The sequence below is a fragment of the Carassius gibelio genome, chromosome B7 (assembly GCF_023724105.1).
Source record: "Carassius gibelio isolate Cgi1373 ecotype wild population from Czech Republic chromosome B7, carGib1.2-hapl.c, whole genome shotgun sequence".
Taxonomy (NCBI): domain Eukaryota; kingdom Metazoa; phylum Chordata; class Actinopteri; order Cypriniformes; family Cyprinidae; genus Carassius; species Carassius gibelio.
Window position 1 is genome coordinate 4,368,145 of NC_068402.1, and position 15,823 is coordinate 4,383,967.

The following is a 15,823-nucleotide window of genomic DNA, read 5'->3' on the forward strand; positions in this document are numbered from 1 at the left end:
TTTGATTCGTCTGACCACAGAACAGTTTTCCACTTTGCCACAGTTCATTTTAAATGAGCCTTGGCCCAGAGAAAACGCCTGCGCTTCTGGATCATGTTTAGGATGGCTTCTTTTTTGACTTATATAGTTTTAGCCAGCAACGGCGAATGGCACGGTGGATTGTGTTCACCAATAATGTTTTCTGGAAGTGTTCCTGAGGCCATGTTGTGATTTCCATCACAGTATCATTCCTGTATGTGATGCAGTGCTGTCTAAGGACCTGAAGATAAAGGGAATCCAGTATGGTTTTCCGGCCTTGACCCTTACACACAGAGATTGTTCCAGATTCTCTGAAACTCTGGATGATATTATGCACTGTAGATGATGATAACTTCAAACTCTTTGTAATTTTTCTCTGAGAAACTCCTTTCTGATATTGCTCCACTATATTTTTCGCTGCAGCATTGGGGGAATTGGTGATCCTCTGCCCATCTTGACTTCTGAGAGACACTGGCACTCTGAGAGGCTCTTTTTATACCCAATCATGGTGCCAGTAGACCTAATGAGTTGCAAATTGGTCCTCCAGCTGTTCTTTATATGTACATTTAACTTTTCCGGCCTCTTATTGCTACCTGTCCCAACTTTTTTAGAATGTGTAGCTCTCATGAAATCCAAAATGAGCCAATATTTGGCATGGCATTTCTAAATGTCTCACCACTTTCAACATTTGAAATGTTATCTATATTCTATTGCGAATAAAATAAGTTTATGAGATTTTTTAATTATTCAATTCCTTTTTTTACTCACAATTTGTACAGTATCCCATTTTTTTTGTAATCGGGTTTGTATAATTCATACACTACATGGTTGAGTACATATTGCATGAGTACAACATGTATGAGTGTGTTATTTGGGATATAGCTTCAGTCTTAAGAAATAGACTGACCAAGCAGTTAGCCAAGGATAATCTGTCTTGTTTTCCAAATTCAAATAAAACCTAATCTATGTTTGTAAATGACTTGAAAAATTTGAACATTCTTAAACAAATTGATGACTCATTTGGAAGACTAAGACTGTTACAACGGCAGACAGGTTTTACTTTCACTTGGTTTTCTATGTGTTTTCTGATTGGTTGGAATGGAAATTGGAATGTTGTTCCAGGATCAACAAGGATATTATCCAGGAACATGTGTGTTGACATCCTATGAGCTGCAATCGAACAATAAACAGATGAAAAGAGGCTGTGAGCCATAGACTTGAAGTCTCATTTATTTATTTATTCTTTATTAGACAGGGACAATGGACAATAAAGTATTACCCCAGAATTAGCTACAGAGCTAAATTTCATCTGCTGTCACTGGGCAGGAGTACACCAAATTATCAATAACATAGAAATTAAACACGGTAAAATACAAAAAGTATTAAAACATATTCAAAAGTCATTACCTTGTATAATCAATGATCACAAACCTGACTTGCCTTTAAAAATCTTTTCAAATGTAATTTAAACTGCACAGAGTTTGTACACTGTCTAATATCAGTTGGTAAATTGGTTTATATCACACACTGTATAAAGGTCATGTCCTTTTTACAACTCACTTTTAGTTTTGTCCATTAAACTTTTTCAGAAATACGTTTTGACCAGAGAGTTGATTCATCTTAAATGCTGCAATGCTATAACTAGTCTTTACCTCTAACCCTAACCCACACCCTTACTTTAACCAATGAAATTGTCTGCGGTTTGAGATTTATGGTGATTTTGCAACTTAAACACATCTGATTGGACATTGCGTTAAAGAAATCAACAAATGTCTATGTCTGTGATTGGCTACATCACTGAACTCTGCAATAACACATTTGAAATAAAAACATTTGTCACTCTTCACAGTGCAAACACAAATATGCAGTGGATCTTTGCCAAATCTGTTTCATCAACAAGCTATTACAGCTTTGATTGGTGGAGCTATTCATGCAAAATTATTTATTTAAATAATTAAATAAATGTATGGGATGCTAGGTTAGCATTAGTGATTGTTAGAAAGAAATAAGAGACATAACATATTTGACCAATTAGGGGTGGGCGATATGACCACAAAATATAATTTCAGGATTTCAGAGATTTCACAATATTTTTCCAGATTATTTCACAGCAACAAACAAATCTCAGTATAATTATTGTTGTTTTTATATTTTTATTCAACTGAGAATAAAGAGTTAAATTACAAAGAAAATACTACATATGTTGTATAAAGTGTACAATTAAAAACTGCATAGTCTTCACTCTCAGATATGAACTGTTTCTTTTTAAACATTCAAAAGTTATAAAAAAACATGAATATTTATTTAAGTTTATGCTGTGCGCTGTCGGCTTTTCTACGTAAAAATATGTCAAATCACATAACGTGGATAAAAAGAAACAGTTCATATCTGAGAGTGAAGACTATGCAGTTTTTAATTGTACACTTTATACAACATATGTAGTATTTTCTTAGTAATTCCATGATAAACCTGTAACTGTAAAACTTATTTAATATTTGTTCGACTGTATTTGTCCTGTTGTTTGTCATTTAATTATTTATTCTCAGTTGAATAAAAATATTAAAACAAAAATAATTATACTGAAATTTTATGTTGTTGCTATGAAATAATCTGGAAAAATATTGTGAAATCTCTGAAATCCTGAAATTATATTTTGTGGTCATATCGCCCACCCCTAATTGGTCATATATGTTATGTCTCTTATTTCTTTCTAACAATCACTAATGCTAACCTAGCATCACATACATTTATTTAATTATTTTAAAAAATAATTTTGCATGAATAGCTCCACCAATCAAAGCTGTAATAGCTTGTTGATGAAACAGATTTGGCAAAGATCCACTGCATATTTGTGTTTGCACTGTGAAGAGGGACAAATGTTTTTATTTCAAATGTGTTATTGCAGAGTTCAGTGATGTAGCCAATCACAGACATAGCAGATAATTTCATTGGTTAAAGTAAGGGTGTGGGGTAGGGTTAGAGGTAAAGATTGGTTGTAGCATTGCAGCATTTAAAGGGTTAGTTCGCCCAAAAATGAAAATTATGTCATTAATAACTCACCCTTATGCTGTTCCAAACATGTAAGGCCTCCTTTTATCTTCGGAACACAGTTTGAGATATTTTAGATTTAGTCCGAGAGCTCTCAGTCCCTCCATTGAAGCTGTGTGTACGGTATACTGTCCATGTCCAGAAAGGTAAGAAAAACATCATCAAAGTAGTCCATGTGACATCAGAGGTTTCGTTGGAATTTTTTGAAGCATCGAAAATACATTTTGGTCCAAAAATAGCAAAAACGAGTCAGTCTATTGTTCGTTATCTGGCTCGGCTCGGTGTTCATCACAGCAGTTCAGTCAGTGTACTGTTTGAGTGCATGAATTACTCCGGGATATTGGTTTGTTTGAACTCAGAGGGAGTGTCAGCCACATTAAAAAAGTTAACAGCTTAAGTAATTTGTGGATTAATGCGTATTAGAGATGCGAACCGTTTAAAACGATTCAGTTCGATTTGGTGAACTGAATGATTCGTTTGCGAACCGGAAGTCCAGCTGCTTTGATTTGAACTCTCTCTCACACAGACACGGAAGAGAAGACAATGCTGAATAAAGTCGTCGTTTTTGCTATTTTTGGACCAAAATGTATTTTCGATGCTTCAAAAAATTCCAACGGACCCTCTGATGTCACATGGACTACTTTGATGATGTTTTTCTTACCTTTCTGGACATGGACAGTATACCGTACACACAGCTTCAATGGAGGGACTGAGAGCTCTCGGACTAAATCTAAAATATCTCAAACTGTGTTCCGAAGATAAAAGGAGGCCTTACATGTTTGGAACAGCATAAGGGTGAGTTATTAATGACATAATTTCATTTTTGTGCGAACTAACCCTTTAAGAAGAATCAACTCACTGGTCGAAACTCTTTCTAATAAAATTTAATGGGCAAAACTTTGTTGGATCACACCGCTAGGTGGCAGTGATATGAAGCATAAAGACAGACGTCCCTGGGTGGGCTCGAACCACCAACCTTTCGGTTAACAGCCGAACGCGCTAACCGATTGCGCCACAGAGACGGCGTTGCGCCCCTTGGTGACGTCATAACCCTTTATTGGTTATCTTGTGCCTCAAACTAAGAAATGAAAAGTACTGCGCCCAACGTGGGGCTCGAACCCACGACCCTGAGATTAAGAGTCTGTCTCCACTTCGTCTCGAATCACGCTCACGGAAAGCCGCATGTCTGTTTCAAGTTTTTTTTTTTTTTTTTTTTTTTTGTCTCCAGCAAGAGACTGTATGACATCCACGTTATGTGATCATAGCGCCTTATTGGTTATCTTGTGCCTCAAACTAAGAAATGAAAATTATTGCGCCCAACGTGGGGCTCGAACCCACGACCCTGAGATTAAGAGTCTCATGCTCTACCGACTGAGCTAGCCGGGCTTGCAACAGAGTCAATAAATGGTTAAAAAAATAGACTCCCAATGCACACTTTATTGTTACTCCAACTTATTATATATAACGTACGTCTACATTTCCACTAATGCACTTAAACATCCAAATTAATGCTAGCGTTCGTTATTCATATTAATTCCGTTATTCCTAACTGAGACCCAGACATACAAACATAAATGAGAAAAGTTGTTAAAGGAAAAGTAATCTGTCCTAGCAGTGAAAAAATCTAGTAAAGATGAGATCTTTTATATCCTAATGTCGCCTTCACGTTTAACAAGTTACAGTAAATGCATAGACTACATCTCAACGCTACTTACAAATGTCGTACAATATAGTTCTCAAAGCTTCTTCAATTACAGTCACCGATTAACAGTATTTTGTGTGTTAAACAACAATAAACTACCGGATGAAAAACACCGTATTGATGCAAGTGCAGACGACACAAACTGATCTCAAACGGGGTAAAACCACTAAAACAGCAGCAAAGATGCATGCACTGACCTGAAGGATATGTTTCAGAGAAAGTGAAAGAGACATGGTCTGCATTCAGAATAAATATGAGTTCTTAATGGATTGCCATTTCACAGCTAATTAAGCACGTAAATTGCTTACAGTCATTTTTAACCAGAACATCATTTACACCGTAAATGGTAGGCATACTGCATTTATTTACTTTTAGCTCCACCAATCAAAGCTGTAATAGCTTGTTGACGAAACAGATTTGGCAAAGATCCACTGCATAGAGTTCAGTGATGTAGATCACAGACATCTGTTGATGTGTTTAAGTTGCAAAATCACCATACATCTCGCACTGCAGACAATGGCATTTTAAGAAAAATCAACTAATAAAATCAAAAGAATAATTTAATTGTGCATCGTGCCAGTTAAAATGTATTTCCAAAAAAAGGAAAAAAAACGAATAGGGAGATTTATCTTGTAAACAACAAACAACCATACTTGGTTAATTAATGCTATTATAGTTCCAGCAATAATTCTGACTGAAATCCAAAATCTGTTCATCCCTGGGGGGCTCGAACCATCAATCCTTAGGGTTAACAGTCCGTCTCTGGATCAGGATCGTCTGTTAATGCGAGATTGGACGACAGCCAATCACTGAGCTCGCGCTCCACTGCGAGATTGGACGAGTTATGAATGAATGAAACGCCTTTAGTCTGTCTCCACTCCGTCTCGAATCACGCACGGAAAGCGCTTGAGAAACGTCTCTTCCGTGGCTCTGTACGCTTTCAAGTTTTTTTTTTTTTTTTGGCTCCAGCTAGAGACTGTATGACATCCACGTTATGTGATTTGACATATTTTTACGTAGAAAGCCGACAGCGCACAGCATAAACTTAAATAAATATTCATGTTTTTTTATAAAAAAAAAACTTGAAAGCGTACAGAGCCACGGAAGAGACGTTTCTCAAGCGCTTTCCGTGCGTGATTCGAGACGGAGTGGAGACAGACTAAAGGCGTTTCATTCATTCATAACTCATCCAATCTCGCAGTGGAGCGCGAGCTCAGTGATTGGCTGTCGTCCAATCTCGCATTAACAGCCGATCCTGATCCAGAGACGGACTATGGATAGTATGGTAAGTATGGTTACCACGTATTTGTTGTTTACAAGATAAATCTCCCTTTTCGTTTTTTTTTTCTTTCTTTTTTTTGGAAATGCATTTTAACTGGCACGATGGACAATTGATTTTTTATTTATTTTATTTTGATAGTTGATTCTTTCTTAAATGCCATTGTCTGCAGGGCGAAATTTATGGTGATTTTACAACTTAAAAACATCTGATTGGCAGGGAAGGTTCTAGAGGGGTTTATTGTTGTTTAATCCACAAAATACTGTTAATCCGTGACTGTAATTGAAGTTTTGAGAACTATATTGTACGACATTTGAAAGTAGCGGTGAGGTGTAGCCTATAATTGCTGTAACTTGTTAAATGTGTAGGCGACTGTGACATTAAGATATAAAAGATCTAATCTTTACTAGATTTTTTCACTGATAGGACAGATTGCTTTTCCTTTAACAACTTTTCTCAATTATGTTTGTATGTCTGGGTCTCAGGTAAGAATAACTGAATTAATATGAATAATGAACGCTAGCATTAATTTGGATGTTCAAGTGCATTAGTAGAAATGTAGACGTACATTATACATAATACGTTTGAGTAACAGTAAAGTGTGCATTGGGAGTCTATTTTTTTTTTTTTTTTTTACCATTAATTAACTGTGTTGCAAGCCCGGCTAGCTCAGTCGGTAGAGCATGAGACTCTTAATCTCAGGGTCGTGGGTTCGAGCCCCACGTTGGGCGCAGTACTTTTCATTTCTTAGTTTGAGGCACAAGATAACCAATAAAGGGTTATGACGTCACCAAGGGGCACAACGCCGTCTCTGTGGCGCAATCGGTTAGCGCGTTCGGCTGTTAACCGAAAGGTTGGTGGTTCGAGCCCACCCAGGGACGTCTGTCTTTATGCTTCATATCACTGCCACCTAGCGGTGTGATCCAACAAAGTTTTGCCCATTAAATTTTATTAGAAAGAGTTTCGACCAGTGAGTTGATTCTTCTTAAAGGGTTAGTTCGCACAAAAATGAAAATTATGTCATTAATAACTCACCCTTATGCTGTTCCAAACATGTAAGGCCTCCTTTTATCTTCGGAACACAGTTTGAGATATTTTAGATTTAGTCCGAGAGCTCTCAGTCCCTCCATTGAAGCTGTGTGTACGGTATACTGTCCATGTCCAGAAAGGTAAGAAAAACATCATCAAAGTAGTCCATGTGACATCAGAGGGTCCGTTGGAATTTTTTGAAGCATCGAAAATACATTTTGGTCCAAAAATAGCACTGTTTCTTTTTAAACTTTCAAAAGTTATACAAAAACATGAATATTTATTTAAGTTTATGCTGTGCGCTGTAGGCCTTTCTACGTAAAAATATGTCAAATCACATAATGTGGATGTCATACTGTCTTTTGCTGGAGCCAAAAAAAAAAAAAAAAACTTGAAAGCGTACAGACCCACGGAAGAGACGTTTCTCAAGCGCTTTCCGTGAGCGCGATTCGAGACGGAGTGGAGACAGACTAAAGGCGTTTCATTCATTCATAACTCATCCAATCTCGCAGTGGAGCGCGAGCTCAGTGATTGGCTGTCGTCCAGTCTCGCATTAACAGCCGATCCTGATCCAGAGACGGACTATGGATAGTATGGTAAGTATGGTTACCACGTGTTTGTTGTTTACAAGATAAATCTCCCTTTTCGTTTTTTTTTCTTTCTTTTTTTTGGAAATGCATTTTAACTGGCACGATGGACAATTAATTTTTTATTTATTTTATTTTGATAGTTGATTCTTTCTTAAATGCCATTGTCTGCAGGGCGAAATTTATGGTGATTTTACAACTTAAAAACATCTGATTGGCAGGGAAGGTTCTAGAGGGGTTTATTGTTGTTTAACCCACAAAATACTGTTAATCCGTGACTGTAATTGAAGTTTTGAGAACTATATTGTACGACATTTGAAAGTAGCGGTGAGGTGTAGCCTATAATTGCTGTAACTTGTTAAATGTGTAGGCGACTGTGACATTAAGATATAAAAGATCTCATCTTTACTAGATTTTTTCACTGCTAGGACAGTTTACTTTTCCTTTGACAACTTTTCTCAATTATGCTTGTATGTCTGGGTCTCAGGTAAGAATAATTGAATTAATATGAATAATGAACGCTAGCATTAATTTGGATGTTCAAGTGCATTAGTAGAAATGTAGACGTACGTTATATATAATACGTTTGAGTAACAGTAAAGTGTGCATTGGGAGTCTATTTTTTTTTTTTTTTTTTACCATTTATTAACGATGTTGCAAGCCCGGCTAGCTCAGTCGGTAGAGCATGAGACTCTTAATCTCAGGGTCGTGGGTTCGAGCCCCACGTTGGGCGCAGTATTTTCATTTCTTAGTTTGAGGCACAAGATAACTGATAAATGGTTATGACGTCACCAAGGGGCGCAACGCCGTCTCTGTGGCGCAATCGGTTAGCGCGTTCGGCTGTTAACCGAAAGGTTGGTGGTTCGAGCCCACCCAGGGACGTCTGTCTTTATGCTTCATATCACTGCCACCTAGCGGTGTGATTCAACAAAGTTTTGCCCATTAAATTTCATTAGAAAGAGTTTCGACCAGTGAGTTGATTCTTCTTAAATGCTGCAATGCTATAACCAATCTTTACCTCTAACTCTAACCCACACCCTTACTTTAACCAATGAAATGATCTTCTATGTCTGTGATTGGCTACATCGCTGAACTCTGCAATAACACATTTGAAATAAAAACATTTGTCACTCTTCACAGTGCAAACACAAATATGCAGTGGATCTTTGCCAAATCTGTTTCATCAACAAGCTATTACAGCTTTGATTGGTGGAGCTATTCATGCAAAATTATTCTTTAAATTAATTAAATAAATGTATGTGATGCTAAGTTAGCATTAGTGATTGTTAGAAAGAAATAAGAGACATAACATATATGACCAATTAGGGGTGGGCGATATGACCAAAATATCATTTCAGGATTTCAGAGATTTCACAATATTTTTCAAGATTATTTCACAGCAATAATATTAATCTCAGTCTAATTATTCTTGTTTTAATGTTTTTATTCAACTGAGAATAAAGAATTAAATTACAAACAACAGGACAAATACAGTCGAACAAATATTAAATAAGTTTTACAGTTACAGGTTTATCATGTAATTACTTAGAAAATACTACATATGTTGTATAAAGTGTACAATTAAAAAACTGCACAGTCTTCACTCTCAGATATGAACTGTTTCTTTTTAAACATTCAAAAGTAAAAAAAAAAAACATGAATATTTATTTAAGTTTATGCTGTGCGCTGTCGGCTTTTCTACGTAAAAATATGTCAAATCACATAATGTGGATGTCATACTGTCTTTTGCTGGAGCCAAAAAAAAAAAAAAAAACTTGAAAGCGTACAGACCCACGGAAGAGACGTTTCTCAAGCGCTTTCCGTGAGCGCGATTCGAGACGGAGTGGAGACAGACTAAAGGCGTTTCATTCATTCATAAATCATCCAATCTCGCAGTGGAGCGCGAGCTCAGTGATTGGCTGTCGTCCAATCTCGCATTAACAGCCGATCCTGATCCAGAGAAGGGCTGTTAACCGTAAGGATTGATGGTTCGAGCCCACCCAGGGATGAACAGATTTTGGATTTCAGTCAGAATGATTGCTGGAACTATAATAGCATTAATTAACCAAGTATGGTTACCATGTGTTTGTTGTTTACAAGATAAATCTCCCTTCTCGTATTTTTTTAATTTTTTTGGAAATGCATTTTAACTGGCACAATGCACAATTAAATTATTATTTTTTATTTTTATAGTTTTATAGTTCACTTTCTCTGAAACATATCCTTCAGTTCAGTGCATGCATCTTTGCTGCTGCTTTAGCTGTCTTTAAACCCCTTTTGAGACCAGTTTGTATCGTCTGCACTTGCACCAATACGGTGTTTTTAATCACTTTGATATTATCCGGTAGTTTATTGTTGTTTAACACACAAAATACTGTTAATCCGTGACTGTAATTGAAGAAGTTTTGAGAACTATATTGTACGACATTTGTAAGTAGCGGTGAGATGTAGTCTATGCATTTACTGTAACTTGTTAAACGTGAAGGCGACATTAGGATATAAAAGATCTCATCTTTACTAGATTTTTTCACTGCTAGGACAGATTACTTTTCCTTTAACAACTTTTCTCATTTATGTTTGTATGTCTGGGTCTCAGTTAGGAATAATTGAATTAATATGAATAATGAACGCTAGCATTAATTTTGATGTTTAAGTGCATTAGTAGAAATGTAGACGTACGTTATATATAATAAATTTGAGTAACAGTAAAGTGTGCATTTTGAGTCTATTTTTTTCTTTTAACCATTTATTAACGGTGTCGCAAGTCCGGCTATCTCAGTCGGTAGAGCATGAGACTCTTAATCTTAATCTAGGGTCGTGGGTTCGAGCCCCACGTTGGGCGCAGACATCTTATGCTCTTCATTTTATTATTTGAACACAACATACGAATAAATCGCTATGACGTCACCGAGGGGTGCAACGCCGTCTCTGTGGCGCAATCGGTTAGCGCGTTCGGCTGTTAACCGAAAGGTTGGTGGTTCGAGCCCACCCAGGGACGTCTGTCTTTATGCTTCATATCACTGCCACCTAGCGGTGTGAACCAACAGAGACAAATGTGTTTGTTTTATACGACTGCCATCTAGTAGTCTAATAAATGGACTACAATCACAACACACGTCATCGTCGTCGCACCCAGGGACGAAAGTTGTTTTTCGAAATGAATGATGAATATTCCTGAAAATTGCGCACGCAATAGAGAAATAAGCTTTTACTGTCTATGGAAATAAGCCTAGTGGTGGCCAATGTGCCTATTACCTCGTATGTTACGATTTTGTAGTTTACATTAAATTATGAAGTCCCTTCTCAATATTTTAATTTAAAAATATTTATTTAAAATGAGTAATACTACAATTATTTTTATATCTTATATTTTAAGTCAGATAAGCTACAACGTATTTTAATTCAAAGTCTATACCTGATACAAGAAATTTATTGGCGTTACATGACCGCTCTCTAGTGGACGATATAAAATATTACCTTAAAGGGACAGTTCACACAAAAATAGTTAATAGTTAAAAACTTAATGGCTTTAATTAAAAAAAATATATATATTAGGCTACCAGTTACTGGTCGCTGTTTTATCATCCGTGCTCTTTGCCAGATGAGTACACAGTAATAATTAGTAAATGCTGGAGATGAAAAGGATAATCTTACTGTTTGGAGAGTTTTCCTATAATAAGTGGGAGTGTTATTATTTAACACCATGTGTGGCTGAGAGGATTTGCTTGTTACTGCAATTACATGTTGGCTACATATCAGTTGTTTTCTGCATATTAGCCCCTATTACTCTCATTAAACTCTCCACCTGAGTTCTGTGTTGACACAACACAAGCTAACAGCCCAATCACTCACTCACACACACACACACACACACACACACACACACACACACACACACACACACACACACACACACACACACACACAGTCATGTTAACCTTGGACATCCACAAGTCTGTTTTTTTAGCATGTTATACTGAAAATGACAATGTTGATGCACACATGAGAAATACCCAGTCTTATGAGGAAATATCATTTATTTACTTAAACAGGTGTAGCTACACCCAATATTTATTTTCTAAATATATATATATATATATATATATATATATATATATATATATATATTCATAACTACATTTTGTCTACAATTTGTCTATAGAAAATAGTGATAAATGTGTAAAAAATGTGATTAGTAAAAAATAGTGGCATCGTTAAACAGGTAAGCTATTACATCTGGACAGATTTCCTGTAATTTCAACAAAACAGCAGATTTAGCTCTTTGGGGAGTTTGAGGTTAAAGCCAGGCAGCTGTGCTCATATGCACCGAGGCCGTCAGTAGGGAGGATTGCCGGGGTTCAGAGGCTGGCAGGATGGATCGATGGATTGAGTTGGCTGGTTGTAAGCTTGCGGCTGATGGTGAACCATGTTAACCGTGTTAACGACCACCATAGGGTTTCGTCGAGCCTTCAGCTCTCTGGCCATCTGACACCAGACGCACAGAGAGCAGCAGAACACTGTACAGCAGTCATCCTGTATCGAGCCCTTCATCAAAGACAAAAGAACAGCAAAACTAGTCAAACTAACAAATAAAACATGAAACTGAGTAGTCATTAAGCGGAGGGCCTTGGAAGCATTGGCCATTCAAACCTGGGACTATTTCTGAGCCGTGCAACATCTAAAAAAATCAGTTTGTAGTTCTTAAACCGGAGGAGAATTTGAGTTTTTGAGGAATTTCAGTTGGCAAAATAAGGTGTGTGGTTAACATTACTCCAATAGACTTAAATATGCTGTTCTTCATTATAACTTAAATACAGTCCAACCTCAAATGTAGATGCTGAATTCAGTGTTTATTTTAAATAGTAGTTGAACTGTGTTTATAAATATATATTTAGTTAGTATTTTAACCTAGGTCCCTAAACAAATCGAAAGCTGTACCACTAGAATTCCAAATTTTATTTTTTTTACTTTATTATTATTATAATCACTTGTCTGTCAAATTAAATTAAATTCATCAAAAGCGGAAAAGACTTCGCTAGAAATCTTTTCATTTAAAATAAAATCTGTTCAGGATAGTGTATGTATTGGGGTTTCCACAAAAAATTTAAGAAGCACAGCTGTTATCAACACTGATGATGATAATAATAAATGTTTCTTTAGCACTATATCAGCATAGAATGATTTCTGAAGGATCATGTGACAATGAAGATGCTGAAAATTCAGCTTTGCATCACAGGCATAAATGACAGTTTAAAACATATCACAATAGAAACCAGTTACTAAGTGTATAGTGATGCTGTATTTACTTTAATGTGGAATCTCTCTCTCATGGCGCTCCTCATTGAGAGTGTAATGGGATGCAACATGCCACCAAAGCATATCTCCAGCAGGGGGAGACACAGACACTCTCCAAATTCTTCACTGGTTCTACACATGAGGCAGTATGGACACCAAAGCCCACAGCAGCCTGCCACAGGAAAACAGATGGCGTGCAACAGCTCACATCCTCAATCAACGTTTATTCTTATTATTACATTAGAATAGTCTGTGGTGTATGTTTCCCGCTTCTCTCCACCCCACACTTACAGATGCCTATGTCATCACAGCAGTCACACAATCCGGTGCTCCACAGGGTCGAAGTCATGTTAGTCGTGCTCACCATCATCCCTGGCTGGACACTTACAGCTGTATGTGCCATGATGAACTGACCTGAGAAAACACATTCAAAAATCCAGACAAATCAGAGTGAACACCACACACACACACACACACACACACACGTCTGGTCAGCTATCCTTGTGGGGACTCTCCATAGGTGTAATGGTTTTTATACTGTACAGACTGTATCTTCTATCGCCCTTCACCAACCCTACCCCTAACCCTATCCCTCACAGGAAACTTTCTGCATTGTTAGATTTTCAAGAAACTTCATTCTGTGTAATTTATTAGCTTGTTTACCCGTGGGGACCTCAATTTAGGTCCCCACCGTGACACGAGTCCCCATGAGTCTGTGTGTATTCAGGTTTAAGTCCCCACCAGAATAGAAAAACAAGTACACACACACACACACACACACACACACACACACACACACACACACACACACAACCTGGAGATGTTAGACTTAAAAAGTGAGGCACTTTTTATTTTTTTAGCCTTTCTGAGTCTGTATCTTAGGTTGAGGTCTATGCACTTCCTGAGCTGAAAAGAGAGCGTTTGCATTGCATCACTTAAAAAAAAGACAGTTAAAAGAGTTTGCAAAGATCGAGCATCTCCTAGATGGCAGTGAAACCTGATCCGGTCTGAAAAAGAAGAATGCCTTCTCCACCTGCAGGTCCAGTCTCAGCCCAGCACACAGAGACACATGCAAATATACCAGTGTCCACAGAACAAATTTGAAATGAAAGCATGTAAGTGATGTCAGAGAACTGGTTTTTCATATTTTCCAACTCATTTTACTTGTAAATTGCTTCTGGCATCTTGTTTCATGGATGAAAAAATAAAAATAAAGTTTGAAATTCAATGCATTTGAAAGTGAAGATTGCGAGAAAAAGATTTTTCAAATCTAGAGGTGCAACTAAAGTCATTTACATTTGCAAATTTTAATCGACATGCTCGAGAATTTGAGTAACAAAACACCAACGTACTTTTCTAGACAAATTTGTTGCTGTGCCACCAGTTTAAAATCCATTTAAAAGATAATCCTAAATCATCAGATTTTTATTTTTTTTATAATCATATATCAAATCCTTCAGATCTAGGAACAGTGCAGAAATTGAATACTGCAGAAGAAGCGACTGATGCATATTATTTAACGAGTCTAGCACGCGGTGTACTTGCCTGAAGCCTGCTCTCCTGAGGGTGTGAAGTTGTGTGTGTGTCGATGCAGAGGGAGGAACTGAAAAAAGCCATCGCTTTAGGTGGAGCGCCAGTCTGTGACCACAGGAGGGTACAACAGAGATGAGGACGTCACTCAAACCCTACCCCACACTACATCAATGCAGACTAAACACAGAAAAGCAGGTGTATTTCCATTGTGATCAATGCAGAGAAAACACCCACTGGATTTCATTAGTCATATTCGTCATTTTAGTATCCTTGAGATACCATTACACTTTTAGATTCAGGGCTTTTTTACCCCTTCATATGTACAACTTCTATTTTCATTAGTTTTAGTAGTTCTTTTGTCATTTTTTAGTATATTATATATATATATATATATATATATATATATATATATATATATATATATATATATATTAGCTTTCACAATTTGAAAAAAAAAAAAAAAAATTATATATATATAATTAGCTTTCACAATTTAAAAAAAAAAAAAAAAAAATTAATATATATATATAGCAGTGAGTATATAGTTAGTTCCCTGTAATAACCCGGTTATAAACCACTTGTTAAAGGTGGCATGATAGTATTAATAAACCTTTACAGAATCTTATTTGTGCTGTAACCCTTATTATGTAATACATCCAGGAATAAAACCGGTCTGGAAGCAGCGAGCAGAATAAAGCTTCGCTGAATGCACAGCGTAAACTCTGAAATGTGCTCAGTTAAACTCTGCTAGCTAAATGCATTTCCATTTGCACGTCTTGTTTTCCATGACATCTGAACCTGGGATCAGGTTCTAAAGCTCTGCGTTTAGTTTAATGAACAAAAGCAAACAAAACCAGTTTTACAGTGCAGTGTTGACCAATCAATCCAGTAAAATGAACTCTGCACTCAGCTTCTTTATAAAGTTGAGCAATACAAAAAATGTGATGATTTGAGAATCTAGAGTGTATGATGCACTCTCACATGAACATAGTTTGACTCAATCATACTGATGAAATAGCCAGTATTATTTAGAAGTGGTTAGCAAAACATGATTTCCCTATGTTGGTAATAAAGGAGAAAAATATATAGGAGGCTGACTTCAGTGTTTTGTTTGTGGTAAGAAAGACAATTAACAAACATTAATCTAGAATAAAAACCCAGGTAGTTTCGTACAACCATATTCAACAATTAGTGCATAACCCTGATGATTTTTACTCTACTACAAAATTAAGAAAACACACCCAATAGACTCCACCCAAACATGAGCGGTCTCATTTATTCACCCTCGTGCTGTCATTTCTATTTTACTTTCTTCTGTGAATGAAAAAAATA

The 15,823-nt window shown here is 36.7% G+C and overlaps 1 protein-coding gene and 8 non-coding genes across 9 annotated transcripts; 6 read left to right on the forward strand and 3 right to left on the reverse strand.

The window, feature by feature from the left end:
- Window positions 1-4,014: 4,014 nt before the first annotated feature.
- On the reverse strand, window positions 4,015-4,088 carry trnan-guu (transfer RNA asparagine (anticodon GUU)). Its single transcript has one exon. It is a non-coding gene; the product is annotated as a tRNA-Asn (tRNA).
- A 291-nt stretch (window positions 4,089-4,379) lies between these two features.
- Window positions 4,380-4,452, reverse strand: trnak-cuu (transfer RNA lysine (anticodon CUU)). Its single transcript has one exon. It is a non-coding gene; the product is annotated as a tRNA-Lys (tRNA).
- A 2,253-nt stretch (window positions 4,453-6,705) lies between these two features.
- On the forward strand, window positions 6,706-6,778 carry trnak-cuu (transfer RNA lysine (anticodon CUU)). The gene has a single exon. It is a non-coding gene; the product is annotated as a tRNA-Lys (tRNA).
- Window positions 6,779-6,854: 76 nt separating this feature from the next.
- On the forward strand, window positions 6,855-6,928 carry trnan-guu (transfer RNA asparagine (anticodon GUU)). The gene has a single exon. It is a non-coding gene; the product is annotated as a tRNA-Asn (tRNA).
- A 1,395-nt stretch (window positions 6,929-8,323) lies between these two features.
- On the forward strand, window positions 8,324-8,396 carry trnak-cuu (transfer RNA lysine (anticodon CUU)). Its single transcript has one exon. It is a non-coding gene; the product is annotated as a tRNA-Lys (tRNA).
- A 75-nt stretch (window positions 8,397-8,471) lies between these two features.
- Window positions 8,472-8,545, forward strand: trnan-guu (transfer RNA asparagine (anticodon GUU)). The gene has a single exon. It is a non-coding gene; the product is annotated as a tRNA-Asn (tRNA).
- A 1,882-nt stretch (window positions 8,546-10,427) lies between these two features.
- trnak-cuu (transfer RNA lysine (anticodon CUU)) lies at window positions 10,428-10,505 on the forward strand. The gene has a single exon. It is a non-coding gene; the product is annotated as a tRNA-Lys (tRNA).
- An 82-nt stretch (window positions 10,506-10,587) lies between these two features.
- Window positions 10,588-10,661, forward strand: trnan-guu (transfer RNA asparagine (anticodon GUU)). The gene has a single exon. It is a non-coding gene; the product is annotated as a tRNA-Asn (tRNA).
- Window positions 10,662-11,785: 1,124 nt separating this feature from the next.
- On the reverse strand, window positions 11,786-14,662 carry LOC127962705 (cornifelin homolog). The gene is made up of 4 exons (XM_052562354.1): window positions 14,504-14,662; window positions 13,250-13,372; window positions 12,970-13,130; window positions 11,786-12,208 (listed from the first exon to the last, which is right to left on the reverse strand). Exons 2-4 carry the CDS (start codon window positions 13,359-13,361, stop codon window positions 11,999-12,001), a joined length of 483 nt encoding a protein of 160 aa, XP_052418314.1. The 5' UTR covers window positions 13,362-13,372; window positions 14,504-14,662; the 3' UTR covers window positions 11,786-11,998.
- Window positions 14,663-15,823: the final 1,161 nt, after the last annotated feature.